The sequence below is a fragment of the Phodopus roborovskii genome, unplaced genomic scaffold (assembly GCF_943737965.1).
Source record: "Phodopus roborovskii unplaced genomic scaffold, PHOROB, whole genome shotgun sequence".
NCBI lineage: Eukaryota > Metazoa > Chordata > Mammalia > Rodentia > Cricetidae > Phodopus > Phodopus roborovskii.
In genome coordinates, this window is record NW_026126611.1 from 3,979,029 (window position 1) to 3,999,046 (window position 20,018).

Consider the following 20,018-nt stretch of genomic DNA (forward strand, 5'->3'; position numbering starts at 1 on the left):
TACTGGCATTTCTAAAAAGCAAATTGAAACGACTTTGTTGTGATTGTGATAAATATTTTCAAATTTCACAATATTCCTTGATTAATCAGCACAACTTTAAATTTAGAATTCCTTAGCTGGAATTTGCTGTAATGTATTAAAGCCAATTATTTAATTTACATTAATTTAGATACCCATGCATGTTAATGTTTCTTAAAAATCAATTTTATATTAAAAACTCATTCATATTTAAGTTCAAAGTAGCACCAAGTAAACATGAAAGAAACCAGGAGGAGGGTTCTAGCATACAGCCACAGATAAACACTGGGTGAACTGTCTAACAGTGATGACATCTAGTATGTCAAGAGTCTGCTAAAACCGTCCGTGTACGTTTCTACTGTGTGAAACCATTCATCTCCCTAGTCAGAAGTTAGCACTGTTCAGTTCAAGGCTCCCGTTTCGTGCTGGCATCGAATACAGAATGTTAAGCACAGTGAGATCAAGAGATGAAGGCGTGTGCCTTCACATCAGTGACACTACACTGCATTCTTTCTCAAATTACGATATATGTGTGAAAACGTTTATTGTTTGTTGTTCCCCTTTTCCTTTTTATAAATTACACTTAGAGTTATCACAGTGAGTAACGGGTTTCATTAGGGCATTTGTGGGCCAGGAAGATCACTTCATCTTATTGACAGTGCCTCCCATGATCAGAAACTAAGTCTACTACTGGCTTCACTGACACTGCAGATGAGATAACCGATCTTTTAGCACATAAAACCATCAGCAGTAAAAAGGGACACAAGTCTCACATTTCCACAGTGCTAAAATGGTTACTTTCACAAGGACCCCCAAAGGTTTGTAAGGCACATAAACCACACTACACTGCTTGGTACTGCCTGTAGGAAACTGATGCCTAAAGTAACCGGTGTTTGTGGTGGAGGAGCATGAAGGTCAGACTACAGGAAGAAATCTATTACCACGCAAACAGAACAACAAAATCCCAAACCCTGCTCATACAGGCTTTGAGAGTTAGCGACACCGGCATGTACACTCTGAGTGCACCTGCCCTTTCAGTGACACAGAAGAGAATCTTTACAATGAGTGGGAAGACTGAACACTCGCAGCCACGTTCACCCAAATGAGACTTACAAACCGTAGATCCAACTACTGCAGAATATACATTCATATAGAGGTACGTTTAAGTATGTATGAGACATACACCAAAACAGACCACATTACTACATTATAAAAAAAGTTATACTAGGGCTGGGAAATCAGTTCAGTGGTAGTGTCCCTGACTAACCTGTGTGTGAGGCATAGAATCCAAGTACCAGATCCACTGAACAAATTGAATAGGTAAATAAAAGAAAAAGTGTTATAATCAAATTTAATCACATAGAATATATTCACCAAGAATAAGGTCGATTAAAATCAAGCAATGAGAAACAAAGAAAAGTTCTAAAAGGTACAAAAGAAATTAGAAAATACTTGGAGCTGAGCTGAGTAATAATAAACATATATAGCACAGGCATACTCATGGGATGCAGCTAACATGTATAGCCATAAATGAAAGATCTCACCAGATGGTGGCGCACGCCTTTGATCCCAGCACTCGGGAGGCAGAGGCAGGCAGATCTCTGTGAGTTCCAGGCCAGCCTGGTCTACAAGAGTTAGTTCCAGGACAGGCTCCAAAGCTTTTTTTTTTTTTTTTTAAAAACAAAACAAAACAAAACAAAAAAAAAAGGGGGGGGCCTCTGATCACCGTTTTCACCTTTAAAAGGTCCAGATAAAGCAGAAGAAAAGCAGGGATCAATAAAACTGAGAGAAGGAAAATTAACAAAATCCAAAACTTGGAATTTAGAAGATTAATGAATTTGATCCAAAAAATAAAATCACAAATTATATTATTGACATCATGATGAAAAGGATGACTACTACAGATTCATTATAAATGAATAAGTTCATGATAAAAACTAACCACTAAGATATTAGAAAACAAGAAAAATTCTGAGTACCAAAAAAGCTTATCACAAATAGAAAAAAGTACTTGTCTGGCATAGCTCAAACCTAAACTATAAAAACTTTCAGAAACTCAGTAAAATACAAGGAACTGGGTTGACTTAAATAAAGACACATAAAACCACCTGTTTTAGTAGTTAATTTGTTATACTTGATACAGAATTGAAACATACCCTAATTTGGTTTCTACACCACTATGATAAAACACTGACCAAAACAAAATTGAAGAATGAAGAATTAAGGTGGCTCATGGGTCACAGCCCATCGCCAGGGGAGGAAGCCAATGCAGGAACTGAGCCAGAGATCATGGAAGAACACTGCTTAACTTGTGTAAAAAGAATTAGTTACAATATTCATATACCACAAATGCTAATAATTGCAAATGATACTAATATTCTTTATTATAATACACTTAAAAAATAAGACCGCCACTGTCCTAAACTCTAGCACAAGGCATTGTTCTTTTTCTATTTAAGCTCTGTTTAAAACATCTTCATATAGTAAAATCTTTTATGACATCCTAGTGCATGCCTTGAAACTAGTTCTCAGAGTTATGGAAATAACTCAGTAATTGAGAGCCTGTCTATCCTTACAAGACTAGGCTTTGAAAAGGCAAAAATCCTCCTCCCATTTATAAGATAAATTAGGGAAGTTACATGAACCCAACCCAAATCCTAATACTATTTCTTTAAACATCAAAAGACTCTTCCTGTAATACACAGCAAAGACTTTACAACCAAACAGCTCACTTCCTCTTCCACTTTCAGAGGAACTGTACACTTGGAACAGGTTGTTACTTGAGTAAAATGACAAAAGTGAATGATAATCTTTGATGTACAGTTTAAAAATATATCTTTACCAATTTATTTGAGAGAAGCAAGGATACTGTGTCAATCGTAGTGAAGAGAAACATTACAGAAATACTCTGGAAGCCTAGCATGATGGTTTCAGGCCATGATACCAGAACCCAGGATGGTACAATGATCAGGAGGATCCCAGGCTCAGGCTGGGAGAGCTCTTGCCTACCCAAGCAGCACCAGAGAAAGGAGGCAGGCAGACTTATCAACAGTTTCTGTTGAGGGTCCCTAAACATGAGTGTATTTGTAGTAGATACTTGAAGACAACAAGAATGGGTTTGTATGATAAGAGTATTATATATAATGAAAAAAGCTACTCATTCCTACTTACTGCATGGTCTATTAGTAAAACGGAAAACAAAAGGATTAAAGTAAAGTCATTATCAAAAGAAACATCTGAAAAACATTTCTCTGGGAAACTAGTCTTTTAAATATCCAATTCTAAGGAAAAATGTATGACCATCATAAAACCATTATTGATTACACAGATTTAAATAGTATAATTTCAGTGAGAAAATTAGTATCTTGTTCGTTATATGCTAATTGGCTAAAGGTGAAATCTGCTTCATAAGGTTGTTTTATAACCCAAATTTAAGCCTATCATGGTGGTACACATATTCAATCCCAGCACTCTAGAGGTAGAGGCAGAGGATCTCTGAGCCTCTGGGGACCAGCCTGAGCTACACAGCAAAACTCAGTCCCAAAACAAAAACAGAAGTTTTAACCAAAAAACCAACAGAAACCCAAATTCCATGATTTTTGGATATTGCTCTAGAAGGTAGTAAAGTATTTGCTGAGCAAGCATAAAGCCAAGAAGTTTCTACCCCCAAATCCACGTAAAACTGAGTGCAACCGTGTATGCCTCTATTCCTGGTGCTCCTATAAAAGGGAGGCAGAGACAAAAGGGTCCTCACCCTCACACTCACACCCGCACCCGCTTCAGGAAGCCTAGCAGACTCAGCAGAAACAACAGAGTCTATCTCAAACAAGGTTTAAAAAGGTGGAAACCAACACTTAAGGTTGTCTTTGACCTCCACCACCAGAGTTCCCATTCAAACAGATGAACACTTGACCGACATGTACAATTTTTAATTTAATAAAAATTGAACTGAAGGCATCTAAACTGACTTAGTAAATGTTACACTTAAAATTTCAAAATTAGATAGGTTAGATTTATGAACCTTAAAAACCAGCAGATATAAAAACCCAAAAACAATATTTGATTTCACTTAATTATGAAGCTCGTATCAAGCAACGTTGACAATGCTTGACACCTCATCCCACAAACTCTGGACTTAGCTCTCTCCACAAAATAAATGGGCACAGTTGTCATTTTATCTTTCTAGAAAAGGCGGATGCTAAATTCAGGACAATTTTACGCTTTAGCTGTAAATTTAATCTTTAATTAATCATAAGCAAAATAATATTCCCCCCCAACCAAATGAAACCAGAGGCTGTAGTGTATGTATCACTTCAAAAAATTAAAAATAACAAATAAATGAGTAAGTAAGTAAGTAAGTAAGTAAGTAAATGTTTTTGCATTAGCCTATAATTCCCAGCACTTGATAGTCCAAGCTCCAGACCATGCAGGGCTAAAAAAAAAACAAAACAAAGCAATATTATACGTATTTTTCTACAGAACTTGGCAGTGGATTTAAAACCTGGCGTAACACCCAGGTTTAAGATGTTCAAACAGGCATTTTCACATAGTATTGCCATGACTGCAAACTAGTACAAATTTCCTAGAAGTTAACTTAGGAGCATTTAATAACAGTTAAGTATTAAAATATAAACTGTGTTTCTCAACGTACAAGTATCCTTTGACCTAGTAATTCTTCAAGAGATTTATATTTATTTGTATATACACAAATTAACTAAATATTCTATTCCTTCCTGGGGCTAGGACAATCAGGATATTAATTCTCCTATATTAAATTATCAAAAATAAATTAATAAACAATGCCTGGCTAAATCTATCAGTCAACCAATTAGATTTTTATGAATGAACAATTGTGTAGAATAAGCACTGTGCATTTCTTGGGAATGATTCTAGTTGGTTCTACTCCCAAGATTTCCTCCTCCCAGTTGTGCTCCATCTCAGGGATCAATTTCTTCCTAACAGTTAGACAGTAAAGTTCAGGGTGTGGTCTTTCCGTTGTACACAGCTATGTCCACTTTTAGGATGACATTCACCAGCAGTCCTTTGATCCTAAAAGCTTATGACACGATAGCTCTAAGTTTCTATCTAATTCCTACTTGGTATTAGCCACATGTAGCTCAAGATCTGGTTCTTGGTTTTTCTTGTTTTCTCTTCCAAATTTGCTCTTCTAATAGTACAAAGGACAGCATCAACTGTCTTAAGTTGCTTAAGTCACATATTAGTATACCACATGAAAGTCTAATTAAAATTCCTGTCAACTTCACTTTCAAAATAACCCTATCAAATACCTCCATCACCTTTGACCAAACAACTTTTGTGTCTCAAGCTATAACTTACTCTGAATAAGGAGTTGGACTTGAATGCTTTCTAACTGGCATCCTAGCTTTTAGCAATTCCCTCAATGTCTACAAGCCTAGCAGCCATGAGAATCCTTTCAACAGTTATCAAATCATTCCGTCCCTGCCCTCAATTCCTCACAACAACCTATCCCAGAATAAGGACAACCTGCCTTCTGCCTTAACCTACTTTCTCAATTACCTTCCACATCTCTCCCCAGTTTGCTCACCAAACTCTGCTTGGCACCATGGTATTTTCCAAGCATGTCACAGGACCACTGCATTTTCTGTTCTTTGTAACTGAGAAAACTAAGACATTCAAGTGGTTGTACCACACATTTCAATTAGGTATTTCTCACATGTCATCTTTTCAAGAAGCATTTTGTGAACTCTAAATAAAACAGTTTTTCCCTAATCCATGGTTCTCTATCCCACCTTGCCTTGGTTTTCTCTGCACCGCTTATTACAAACATAACATGGCTGATACATTTCTTTTAGTGTTAGTAATCAAACTCCAAAGGTAGGCTCTAAGATGGCAGGCACCCTGTGCTTACCTTCCTGTGACTTCATCTAGACTACAGTAAGCATCAGTAAACTGTGCTACATAAAATGCTCAGAGGACTGAAAATCCGAGAAATCTAAATAAATAAAACAGTGACTCACTCTGTGGGCACGCTGTGCACCTTAGAGATAACCAAAGGCTGGAAAGTGCACTGTGGAAATGTGTGCTCATTCTTCGTGGAGTATCCAAGCAAGTGGGGGGGGGGGGACCCTAAAAGGTACGTACAGACAGACAGACACGTGTGCTGGGGGCCGGGGGGAGAAGAACCGCAATGTAAACAAGGATGAGGACCCCCAAGACTAGACAGAAGTACATGAGCTAGTTATGGGGTTCTAAAACAACTGCAGGTGGAAGTAGCTCAAGGGAAATGTGAGAAAGAAGGTACACACACTAAGAGCATGCAGGAAATAACAGCCACTGTCAAGACACAGCACACACTTACATTTTTACAGAGCAAGATATACCAGGCAGCAGTCTCCAGATTCTCCACGTGCCCGCTCGCTCACTCACTCCTCACTATTGTGTGTGTGTGTGTGTGTGAAGGTGGGTTGATTTCCTAAGCACATCCGAAACTCTCATTTCCTAAGTCCCCAATCCAGCAATTAAATATAATTGTAAATAAAATACTGCAAATTATTTTGAAATGTCTCAATCAATGGTAACACTCCTTAATGTCTGTTTATTTCTAAGGGGTACTGAATACAGGGTCACACACACACAGTTGGCAAGCATTGAGCCACATTCTCAGCTCCTCAGAGCAAAGTTTGTCAAGTGAGATTATCAAGATATAATGTACAAAGATACACAAAAGTAAGCAAAGTGAATACTTAAGACTGAGCTAGCCAATAAGTCATGCTAGTAACAGGCCAACAGCTTTATATCTGTTGTTATACAGCGTCTCTGTGTGTTATTTGGGGCTGGTGCGGCACTGGAACCAGGCTGGCGGGAAAACTGCTCATAACACAGTAATATTTCTCAACAAGCAGCAGAGTTGACTGACAATCAAAGAAACGAGGAGGGCATATTGGCCCACGTAATCCTAGCAGTGGGGAGGTGGGGTTACATGGTAAGGAGTTCAAGGATAAGCTGAACTACAGGGGGCACTGTCTCAAAAAGCCAGAGAATGACTAGGAGGCACTAACAAGTCCTTCCCCCAATGCCCGCTCCCTTCCAGAACGTGAAAAGCATCTGATTCGGAAGGAAGTTGGGTTACTACAATAACTAGGCACCTCCATGTTAGAGACACCCAGAGCTAGTACAAAGAAAAGCCCTGCGATGGACAATTCTCGGTGGCATGACACACTTAGCAGATGACATTCACCAAAATGCATAAGGTGTTTCATGACATAGCAATCACACATTAATTCTTGTGTGATGACTTTTTTAAAACTACAAATGGATGATTCATTTTATTTCATGCTAGTTCAACTATCGCTATGCATAAAAGGCCACTTTGAACACAATTTTTCTCTTGGTTAAGTTTACACAAGGAACTGGACAATTATGGACAAAGTTTCAAATAGTTAATTTGCTTTGTTGAAAGTTTGATTATCTTGATATAAGCATCAAAATATACATAAAAATTAATTTTAATTAAAATAAATTCTTTAATACAATGTTTACATTATAAAAAGATATTAAGTAATTATTATGCAGTGTTAAATCAATGCATAGAACTTATATTTTAAAAGTATGTGTTTTTGTATTTTGGTTGTGAACCTAGCCTTTAACAGCTGAGCCATCTCTCCAGAAAAAAAAAAAAACAAAACCAAAAAGAAGAAGAAGAAAAGAAAAAGTATGTGTTTTTATCCTATGGTCTATAATTCTAAAGTCTCATTTCTTCAGAGTAACACCACGTAGAACAATTTAAAATCAGTTACCTATTTAATATTAACAGCAATAATCCTAAAAACCTTTAGTACGAGAGATACCAAAACTGGCTATTTCCCTATAAAATACATAGTATGCATTTTCTTAAAGTTTCATTCATTTACCTGCTACCACCTTTTCATATTCTGAACACAAACCATGTTTATGAACCAGTATGTGTATGGACAATGAGAGGGTGTGGCCATGCACATGGCACGCTCTCTCATGTGAAAGTTAAGGATAACTCTCAGAAACTGGTTCTCTCCCACCACTGTAGAACCTGGGGATTAAACTCAAGTGAGCCTAACTGACCAACAAATAATTACACAAATTATTTTTTTCTCTTGTTTTTTCAAGACAGGGTTTCTCTGTACAGCTCTGGCTATCCTGGAGCTTGCTTTGTAAGCGAGGGTGGCCTCACGCTCACAGAGGCGTGTTTCTGCCTCCCTTGGGATTAAAGGAGTGTAGCACCACCATGACCAAGCCCAATTCTACAAACGAAAGGCTGCTCCAAGGTCTAACTAGCAACAGGGTTACCCGAAAATAAAGAAACAGAGAGGCTAAAATTTTCTCAAACCCACTAATAACCTTCTTAAACCACTGCTCCTTTTCAAGATAGTATCTTTTAGTATAAAAGTAAATTACAGAAAGAATGGCTAGAAAAAAATCTAATGGGTAAACCCAAGTGTAAACTATTATACAATTTCCTTTTTGCTTCGTTAGTAAACACACATGCTCAGGATAATGGTAGCTCTGAATTGTTGGATACATAGCATTCCAATATTTTTCTGTTTATGAAACTAGTAACACAATGTTCACAAAAAGTCCTCTTTCATTGCTTTTCAAGATGATACAATTACTAAGGAGAAAGAAGAGGACTTAATTTAACAGTGTACAAAGACCTGCATTTACAAACAGTCTGCCTGTCCATGCTCCTTATATATCTATCAACACAATTCATATGAAATACATTCTTGCAAGGAATAAAAAAAGAGTGGAAGGTCAGGACACTGAAGAACAAATTACTGGGATATAAAAAATAACAAATCTCAAACTCATTTATGTAAGCAACAAAATGGCTCCATTGACAACAGAGCATCAATTTTCCTAGTTTCTCTCAGAGCAGCCAATTGAACAGTCCCACTTTATTAATGAGCGAGAAAGCTTAATAAAGTAAGCTCTGTGAGCACAATAGCTTGCTCTACAAAGTGAGTTCCAAGCCAGCCAGGACTGTTACACAGAGAAACAAGGCGGGGTGTGGAGAGAGGGGTGTCATTTGTACAACTTGTTGGCTGGTGAGCCTTACCTGAGTTTGACCCCCATGTTCTACAGTGTTGGGAGAGAACCTCATTGCCCAATAAAAAGAAAGAGAGCAACATAAAGTAAAGACTTCAGGGAAGCATGTGGACAGGAGAGAAGGAATCCACTCTCAAATTAACCCGTAATGAGTATTCAAAGATTCTCTGTCTGTTAGCTTAGATTAGTAAAGTGTAAAAAAATCAAAAAACAAACAAAAAAACCCTTGGAGCCAGGCTTTGGTGGTGCAAGCCTTTAATCCCAGCACTCCAGAGGCAGAGGCAGATGGATCTCTGTGAGCCAGAGGCCAGCCTGGTCTACAGCATGAGTTCTAGGATAGCCTCCAAAGCCACAGAGAAACCCTGTCTCAAAAAAAGGAAAAAAAAAAAATCAGTAAATCCCATTTTCAATAAGAAAACATCTTTTTACAATGCTTTACCAATGTTTCAAAGTTTTACTATGGAGCATGAACTTTTCTACAGGAGGAGGAAAAAACAAAACAAAACAAAACAAAAAAGGCCAAAGAGCATACAGGCAATTCAATTAACAAGCTCCCACAGTCTACTTTCCCACTGCAATAATAGCTTCACTTACTATGACTTAATATTTTTGCTGGTGTAGAAGAATAGGTCTCTCTACTTAGCCTTGCTTGCCGTCAAGCTCACTATTTTAAACTAGGCTGGTCTCAAACTCAGGAGATGTGCCTGCCTCTTGAGTACTGGGACTCTAAGCCTGGGCCAACGTGTCCTGCTTACTCAACCTTTTAAGGAAGGAAAAAAAAAAAAAAGAAAAAAAGAAAAGAAAACCACAACAAACAAAATTAAAAAAATAAAAAAACAAACAAAAACCCAACCATCTTTAGCACCCCACTGGTTGCTAACTTTACATTCTTCTCCTGAAACACAACAATTTAAGTGTATGACTTTTAAGAAGGAGGTTAATTAGGTTTGCTTCTCTATCACACTGCCTTCACAAAAGTCAGCGGGAATTCCCTAGTTAAGGCTTTGAGCAATCCTATTTTTTACACCATATATTATATTCAATGGGCCATTCACTATTTTCATACTTTGCAGTTAAAAAAAAAAAAAAAAAACTCACTAACACACAACAACCTAGTCTAAGTTAACTCAACAATTTCAAATCAACCTGAAAGGAGAAATGTTGAAAAAACTCGAACGGTAGAAACTACTTACTGCAGGTACCAGTAACTTCTTCACTTCTTCAACTGCTCTCTTCAGCTTGATTTCTGCTCTATTCTGAGCATCTTCCACAGTGATTAGTACATGTAAATCTTCATTTAGATGCTCCCAATTGGGCTTGCCTCTGTTTTGCTCCTCCTAAGGAAATTATACAGAGCACAGTATCATTAACATTTTTACAAAGACAGAAGGACACGTATTCTGTAACATGAATCAGGTGCCTGTTGCTTACAGCCATCTTTATATTCTACTCAGTAACATTACAAACCAAAGCCTGGCCATGGGACTCGTCAGTCAATAAATATCCGTGCTGCGATGCCTATGTACCCAGCTGAGGCCGCAAGTGAGCAAGGCAACCACAAATGGCAGTGCTGCTTACTCTGCTGCTCTACAAACTATAACGACGAACCCTGAGAAGCACGCCACTTCTCCATCTCACCTGGAAGGAAACAAAGTCTTCACCGCTGAACTACTCACTTACCATTATCACAGTAAACAAGCTGCCAATTAAGGTGATGAGTCAAACTCATTCTCCAATTTAGTGATGCTTCCATTCATTACTACAACTTTAAATAACACTGGATCTAGTCAATACTACAAAAAGTAATTTCAAAATAGGTCCCATCATGTGAAAGGCACACTGTTTGCTCGAAGTATTTCAAGTAGTAATTATTTTACCTGCTCTTCCACTGGCCTTTCCCTTTACAGTGAACTATACAGTTGAGATCTGCCGGGTGAGGAAGAGCACTCTTCCTTGGGGAATGGTCACTGCTGTTGCCCATGCCCAGTGGATAGATAGCATGCACATGTAATATAGGGAGCATGACATGAACTGAGTGGACTTCAGAAAACAAAACTACAAAAGATGACATGAACTCTGAAGACCAATGTGTGTATGAGTGTACTGGGGGAAATGGGAGGGGGCAGATTTGATACTTTACTGTACACACATACAAAATCTTCAAGTAAAATAAAAATGAAGAATAACGTCTACACTTGCATTGTTTCAAGTCCCATACATGTTTCATAGATAAGTATCTATGTCCCACCTCTATGATAACTTCTGATTGCCAAGTAAGGAATACATAGGTGCAGATGCTGAAAACCTTCTCAAACTACTTGTAAGATAGGGCAGACAGCCACATATACAAGTAGACAACTTAGGAATGTACAAAGTCTTAAGCTTGAAAAACAATTTAAGAAAGTGAGTGTAAATATGACTGGTACACAGACTTAACGCAAGTTATCAGAGGTAAACAATAAAACACTCGGCGAGACTTTGTTGTGAAGGCCATCAGTCTGTTACTGTGTCAAATGCAGTCAAAGGAGTAAACTGCTGGTATGATAAAATAGGCTTTCCTATTAATTTTCATATTCCTGAGGACAAACAATGAAGACAGAAATAAGATCTACTAAGTACAGGATTCTGTTTTATCATAAAGTCATTAACTTTGGTAGGGAAACAGTCAAGGCTAAGTGGATCTCAAGGAAAAATAGCAATAATCAAACACTGCAAACGAGTAGCCCAGAGCCTATCTGTTTCCATATTAGATCACACCACATTCCCTTTAGCATATGTTGGCAGAGCTAGGTTTTTGGTGGTTACTGCATGAAAAAGCAGTTCTATGAAAACATCAATATGGAATAAAATGGCAGCACATCAGCAGAGAAGCTAAAGAGCACCCAAGAAGACAATAACAAGCAATTAATAAATATCAATGTGGCGACTTAAAATATTTTCAGTTGAAAAGCTGGGTGGTGGTGGCGCACACCTTCAATCCCAGCACTCAGGAGGCAGAGGTAGGAGGGTCTCTGTGAGTTAAAAGTCCAGCCTGGTCTACAAGAGCTAGCTGAGGAGCTGCTAGGGCTAAACAAAGAAATCCTGTCTTGGGGGGGGGGGGGAGATATTTTTTCCAGTTCAAAATTAAAACAAAAATTCAGTTATTTGTCAATATTTAATTAATGAAGGTATGAGCTGTTCCTTTCTACCTAGGATACATAATGAAGATCTGTAAGGATAAAGAGTCAATGAATTAAGAAACTGGGAAGTGTAGAGGGCTCACTGGCCAACCCATCTATTGAAATGGACTCCAGATTCAGTGAAAGACCTATTTCAAAAAATAAACAGGTACTGAAGAGATGGCACAGTGGTTAAGGACACTGGTTGCTCTCCCAGAGGACCTGGTTTTATTCCAACCACACGGCAGCTCACAACTATTCTAACTCCAGACACATGACATCTTTCTGACTCCATTTTCTGGCCCCTGTGGACCTTGCACATGCATGGTGTACAGGCATTCAAGACAAAACATGAAATAATAAGTGATGAATGAATGAGTAAGTAAGTTAGAGAGAGAACAAGGCATGTTCACACACGTGCGCGCGCACACACGTACATGGTGGAAGTCATTCACGATTTTAAATGGGGCACGTATGAAATGTAAAGTCAGTTAAAACAAATCATAATCAACAAAAGACTTTAAAAGCTACCTATTAATACATACACTAAGGGAAGAAAAAGCAAAGAGTATAATCCAAAACATTTCAGAAAAACTAAAAATAAAACTGAAACTATAACTTGTCAGAGAAAATTAAAAAAAAAAAGCTAAAAGACTTTAAAAAAGAAAATGCTATCTGACTTGTAAGAACACAGAACAAAGTTGCAATATAATCTGCCCTTATGATCTATTGAAGGAATAAATTTCTGAGTTGTAAAATACTACAGAAAATGTGTCTTAATAAATTAATCAGCTGGAAAGCTGTTAAGAACAAAAGCCTCACCTATCCTTAATGTTTACTTCTAGATGAAAATTTTGCCTACCCAAAAAGAAATAAAGAGAAAGAAAGAGGGGAGGGAGGGAGGGAGGGAGGGAGGGAGGGAGGGAGGAAGGAAGGAAGGAAGGAAAAAAAGAAGAAAAAAAGCACCCACAAAGAGCAAGAGCTTTCACTGATGCTCGGATTGATAAAAATCATGGTTCCAGCCAGACATGGAAAGCAATGCTTCAAACTCCAGCACTCAGAAGGTTCAGAGAGAGGGTCACAAGGTCCAGACCAGCCAGGATCATATAGGACTTCAACTATAAACTATAAAATACAAAATCTCATTGAAGATGTGGTGGCAATGTCTTTTCAAAACCACAAGAAAAAAATTACTTTTAAATATAACAAAGTGATACCAAACACAGTGTAACTACCATTATTTACAAATATGTTCAAAGTTTTCATTTAATGGAGAAAGAAATACCTAAAAAACTAAAAGAAACACCAGAATTCAGCAACATATTAAAACCAGTTTACATTATTCTCCAATAAGTAAAAAGACAATCACAATTTCTAAATAATATTTTACAATGTTGATATTCTTTGTTACACATATTGTGTAGAAATAATTTTTTTGTTGCTTGCTTGCTTACTTTTTTTTTGGTTTGAGACAGGGTTTCTCTGTGCCTGGAACTCGCTCTGTAGACCAGGGTACACAGTCAGATTTACCCATCTCTCTCTGCCTCCAGAGTTCTGGGGATAAAGGTGTGCTCCACCACACCCAGATAGAAATAAATTTCAAGTAACTTAGCCACTTAGTTTCAGATAACGCTGAAATGACAATGATGACTATCATGGCAGGAAAATTTTTACTGAACACTTACTGTCTGTGTACTCCTCCATACTAAAATTACTTCAAAGAAGATGACGGGTATCAAAGAAACTCCACATGGAGTTTACTTTCTTTATGGCAAACTAAGCCACAGGCAAGAAAGTGCCCTTGCTTCAACTGCTGACAGTATGCTGTCCTAATTGGACAAGAAGGACACAAAAGAGTGACTGCCAAACCTTGTCAATACAAGGCAGGACAGTCCTTCAAAGATCCTGCTTCACAGAAAGGCCTTTCATATATTCTAGGCCTGTAGGCTGAAGACGGATGTCCAGTGTTGCAGGGGAACCTTGGGTGACTGTCCAGGCAGCCAGCTGTTTCTGTCATTTCACACATTTTTTTTTTTTTTTTTTGAAGTCACTTGCTTGCACTTCCTGCTTACTCAGCTAATATTATTTCCTTTTAGGTTCTCTGAGGGAGTTGACGACTCGATAGTTAGTTATAGTTTTCCTTGTTAACTGGATGCAGAAAGGAAACTCATTAAAGGCGTGTAAAGTGTACTAATTTGAGAAATATCAAGATAGTTTTGGATAGTAATGCAAATTAGAATAGAAAGTAAATTAGGTACAACCTTTTGGACTCACCAAGATAGGACAGGAAGGAAGTATTTTCTCTGAATTTGTCAAATGCAAATGCACTAAACATAGTTGCTTGATTTATTGCCTGTGTATGTTATACATTATTATTGAATATAGTTTTTCGTATATTCCTTATAACCTTTTCTTATTTTACACAAACAAAGGAAAATGTAGTGCTATTTTGTTTGTAACCTAACAAATAAAATTTGTGTGAAGATCAGAGTGCAGAGCTGAGCCACCAGTTAGCCTTACAGGACAGGCAGTAGTGGCCACACCTTTAATCCAGCACTCGTGAGACAGAAGCAGATGATCTGCGAGAGTTCAGGGCCACCCTGAACTACACGAAATTGATCCAGTCAAAAAACAGTATGTCTCTAAATATAATCCTGAGTGCTATGTTATTATAACTGAACTCAAGGAGCCTTGGCAAGATTGCAGGTGCATAATTCATAACTGTTTTGATTCCAGGGTGCTTATTACAGTGTTGAGCACTGGTCATGTATTACTACTACTTTATGATAACTGGGTACTGAGCATACTTTAAACCCTGGCACTTTCTCTCTGTGGAATACACAGAAAATTTTAGGATGTTACAATTCTTTTCCTGATTCCAGTTTGCTGACTTAGTAACAAATTTTAGAAGCAATTAATTTTTTTAAAAAATGTCTCAGACCATAGTTAAATACTCTCAGTAACTTTAATTATTTGTAACATTCAAGATTATCTTAAAAGTTATCTGTGTTTGCCTGAAAATCCATAGCTAGGTTTCCACCTAAGACCACAGGAATTTCTAGAGGAATAAAGATGTAGAACTCTGTGGAGTTTCTATTGCACAGCCAGGAGGCAGGAGGCACAGACACAACGTGGGCACACCTCTACACTTCTCTGCGTCTCAACAGTGGCTCCCAAATAAACATAGAGACTTAATTTTAAATGCTTGGCCGATAGCTTAGGCTTGTCTCCAACCAGCTCTTACAACTTAAATCGCCCCATTTCTCTTAGACTATGTGCTGCCCCTAGGCTCATTAGCCTATTCCATGAACTTCCTTCCCGTGCGCCTGCCCTAAACCCCTCAGACCTGGCCCTTCTTCTCAGCACTCTTTCTTCTCCCCAAACCCTGCCTGTCCATCCGCCAACCAGCTTTTCATTAACAACGAGAGCAAGAGATTTCCACAGTATACAGCAGGGTCACTCCATAGTGCCCATACTTCACAGTTCATTTTTTCAAAAGATCTTTTTTACACAATTTGAAAGCTGAAACAACTTAAGATCCTTTGCGCATTCCTCATTTACTACATCTATTCCACAAAAACTATAAAACTCTGAGACTTTTCTTCTGGCACCTCAGTTACATTTAGGGAACAACCTTCCACTTTGCTGAGTATTAGCAGAGTGCTCATGTGGTACAGTGAGAGCAGCAGAGCCCTGTGACAGGCAGCCCTTTCTCTCTCTGTGTCTGCATTTCCTGTGGGTGCTCCTGCAACATCATTACACAGAATCTGACAGACGCTTACTTTCTAAAACACACACTTCAATGGTGCCATGGGCAAAGCCTGTGTCAAAAGCGTAAGGAGGCGTACAGAGAGCCACATCAAAATACGTTAACTCTGCCACCAATCTCACTCCCATTTGTATAATAATAATAAATACAGGTAAGACCTTTCATGAATCCTCCTTTATGAGTTATAGCTACACATTAAAATTTTATAATTTCCCAGAAACCATTTTTTTAAATGCAAAATTACTTGCAATGTAAAAATCATGTTACATTCATGACTTTTACTGGTACAAAATTGAACTTTACAAAACATTCTATATTATAATATTAATTAAATGTCATTAAATGTTAGCCACCAAATTGTTATGATGAATCATTTTCCTGGCCAAGTATAGCTCCACTCCATTTTAAGATAAGAATGTACAAATTATATAAATCATAATCACATATGATTTGCTCAGATTAAAACCTACATTACTACTCTCCCTCACACTGAACACTAAAAGCAGTCTATATTAACTCAGGAGTTTGGCTCAACAACAACAAAACAACTAAGAGTTAGACTGGAATGCAGTCTTCATCTTCCACAAATAGCTCTTTGTCATTCAACAGCACCTAAATTTGTATTTCTTAGTCAACAACATAATTAATCAAAACATAAGGACTTAGTTACTGTTAGGGCAGCTATTTAGTGTCCTGGCTTCCCAAGATGTGGTTGGTACCTTAAGTAGGTCCAATCTAGCCGCCAGGGTTCCCTTTTAGGCTTACTGCTCTGGGTGGCCGGTAGGATGATTTGTTCTGTCTCGAGAGGAAAGACAAAGGAAAGGCAGTAGCTGCTATTCTAACCTTTACTCACTAAGTAACAATGAGAGAATCAAGACAGGAAAACTAAAAAGATATCAAGAAGGAGGAAGACACAAAGGAAAAACATAGTCTAACTAGTTAGAAGTAACTCAGCTGGAGTTTTTAAGACAAGTATTATTTAAAAAAACAAACAAAACCAAAAGTCTCCACACTGACATGCACATTGTAATACTGATCCTACAAATCACCCATATAACTAAGAGTCTATCTCAACAAAGCACCCATAACAAGGTGTTTAATAAGGTGTTGATACTGTATTTTAACTTTAACCTAACACTCAAGGATGTACTGGTCTTAATTTGCTACAATTCCGTGGTGAGAGGGTACTGTCTTAAAAATAAGCTCTTCATAAATGACCAGATTATGTATCACAATGAGGTAACAGATTTAAGAAAAAATTAAGTAGCTTTCTGTATTCTTACCAACCACTAATGGTTGGACATCATTTGTACTTCCTACTCAGCCTACTTAGTGCTGTATTACCCGCATGTGCTGAAACGCTCTGCACAGTCTCTCAGGAAAATGACACATTAAATAGTCTGCACAGAAAAATATCACCACAAAACAAACACAAATGCAGGATTAGCAGAAAAGGCCTGGCTGTTTACCAGCATGGTTCTATCTTACTGACACTCTGAACATTAGGCGCGGTGACTCCTAGTTCTCCTCATCCCAGATCTATGGAACAAAATGACCATTTAGGATTCCTGAGGACAATTACTCTCATTAAATAAATAGTTACATCCTCCCAGACTAACTTTTCACACTCCTTGCTTATTTGGGTTTCTTATGAGTGAAATCACATATTCTGCTCAGTTTCAGATTGAACGTGTAGTAATTTTTAATTGTTATTTACATACTTTGCATGCTTTGTCATATATGTAGAAATATACTCCCTGCTGTGGCTTAGTTTTTATTGATGAATATTTGATTTTCTGCTCTTTTTTTAATTGTCTAAAATGCCAGAGGGAAAATAAAACATACGTCCATACCCAACATCCTCACACCACTTACTGACCAGCCAGACCTCTCTCTCTTCATGGGCGCTCTTCTCCATCGAGCCTCCCTTCCTTCCTACAGCATCTATACTCACAGACATCAGACTGAAGGAGCCTGCTTTAATCCCACTCGTCTACACTTATGAACAAGAATGAAATAATCAAGACACCCCTCTATTTTTTCTTTTCTTGTTAGATTACCCCACTTGCCAATTCACTATTTCCATTAAAAATAAAGAAAATAAAATCTCCTGTTATATCTCTAACATAAGCATCATTACAAAAAACAGTATTTTACCAACAAAAACATCATGTACATTTTTCAAATCCCTAACTCTAAAATCTTTCACTACACTTTTTTTTTCCTATTGTTTTAACATCTACACTTGGTTCTATTTACTTGCAGTATTTCAGTCATTCTAAGACATTTCTTTTGTTACATTTCATTTATTAATTATTGTGTATATGATGTATATGGGGGGTGCATCTGTCGGGTCCTGCAAGGAACGGTCAGGGGACAACTCTGAAGAATCCATTCATTGTTCCAGTGTGCATTTCCAGGGGTTGAACCCATGTTGTCAAATTGTACAGCAAGCACGTTTACCCACTCAGTCATCTCAAGGACAAATCCTACGACTCGAAAGTAAATAGCAACGTTTTTTGAAGCCTGGCGTGTCTTATTGAGAATGCTGTGGGGCACCAGTTCAAGTCTGTGCTCTTGCCTAATCATTGGTGCTATGATCCCTGTATTTTAAATTCTCACCAAGTCACCCACAGAGTAAGGCTTAGCCACTTATCTTTTCAAAACAGTTTCTAGTCATAGACGACATTAAGAAGGCTGGAAAGAGCATGGGGTAGGACCCTCTTTTCTGCTGCTTAGAGGTTCCAGTGCCTAACGCTCCTCTCTACAAGCTGAAGTGTTCCCTGAGGTAAGACAAAAGAGACTTCCCAGTCTCTGACAACAACACACTGAAGCTTCTGACAGCTTGGGGTGAAATACAATCATTCTTAAAGTCCCTATATTATCAATACTCATGACAGCAAACTGCTATGACATAAAAAATACGATTGGGTTCCATTCTAGTGCACTTAAAAGAAAATGTGAATTTTCCAATGATGAAGTACAGTATTTTAGCAACGCCCAGAAGGACAAGGTAGTGGTGATAAAGTCCCCTTCTCTTTAGCTAAAAAAAGGAAGTGGAATATTACAAACTACTTCTGATTGTGCATTACTGTTTGTCTCTTTTGTCTTTGATTCCTGTATAAAGTTCTGTGCTTACACTGTGAAGTTGTCCTGATATCATAACCATCAACATTACAAAGTATTCCCTTTAATTCCTCATGAAACTGTTATAGTTTACATCAACAGGGACAAAACTGCTCTCTTTTCTAGAAATACTGTTTCCCCATATCTCTTTCAGCTTCCCTGTATCTACCCTCTCCTGGGCGGTACAGTTCTTGATGTGTTTTTATCAAAACCACTGTGCTCAGAGGGACCTGTTTCCCACTGTTACTTGGGCAGTTTCTAGCAGGGCTGAAGCTACAGCTCCATCTAACAGTCTCTCTGCGTCCATCATGTCCATGTATTCCCTGGTTCTCAAGCTTCCTCTCCAGACCCTCTTCTGTGCCCTAACCTATCAGACCCATCAGATTCTTTTTTCATTTATTGTATTTTTAATGGATGTTATGTGTGCCTGGTGGTATGTCTGTGGAGGTGCGTGAAGAGGGACTATCAGAGGTAAGAGGACAGCAGATATCCTAGAACTGAAGTTACAAGTAGTGTTGAACAACCATGTAGGGCTGGAACTTCAACCCTGTCTTCTGCAAGAGCACTAAGTGTTTGTTCTTGAGTACTGGGCCACCTTCAAATATATATATAGTTAAGTCAATCCAGGACAGGTCATCTAGTTATCAAATTTACTCCCCCATAACAGATTTTATTTTGAAGTTTTAAATTTCCATGTTATCCTAAATGCTTCTATTTTCCTGCTAGTATCGTCCATCTCTCCCTATTTTAAGTTTATCAGAATCCTAAGGACAGCTATTTGAAAACACCTGTGGGTAGCCTAGGCTACCTTGCAAGATCACTTTAAATGTACCTGTCTTTTAGTTTTAAGAATGTAGCTGATCATCAGGTCTTAATTTTGAACT

The 20,018-nt window shown here is 38.0% G+C and overlaps 1 protein-coding gene across 5 annotated transcripts in view; it reads right to left on the minus strand.

Annotated features, from left to right (window-relative positions):
* Qki (QKI, KH domain containing RNA binding) overlaps positions 1–20,018 on the minus strand; it is a 97,507-nt gene that overhangs the window by 21,668 nt on the left and 55,821 nt on the right. For all 5 annotated transcript variants that reach the window (XR_007835867.1, XM_051206040.1, XM_051206039.1 and 2 more), the window contains exon 4: positions 10,275–10,418. Coding sequence is in view for 4 of the 5 variants with exons in the window: in XM_051206040.1 (XP_051061997.1) it covers positions 10,275–10,418 (144 nt within the window). In the remaining variant the exon portion in view is untranslated. The remainder of the gene's footprint in view (positions 1–10,274; positions 10,419–20,018) is intronic.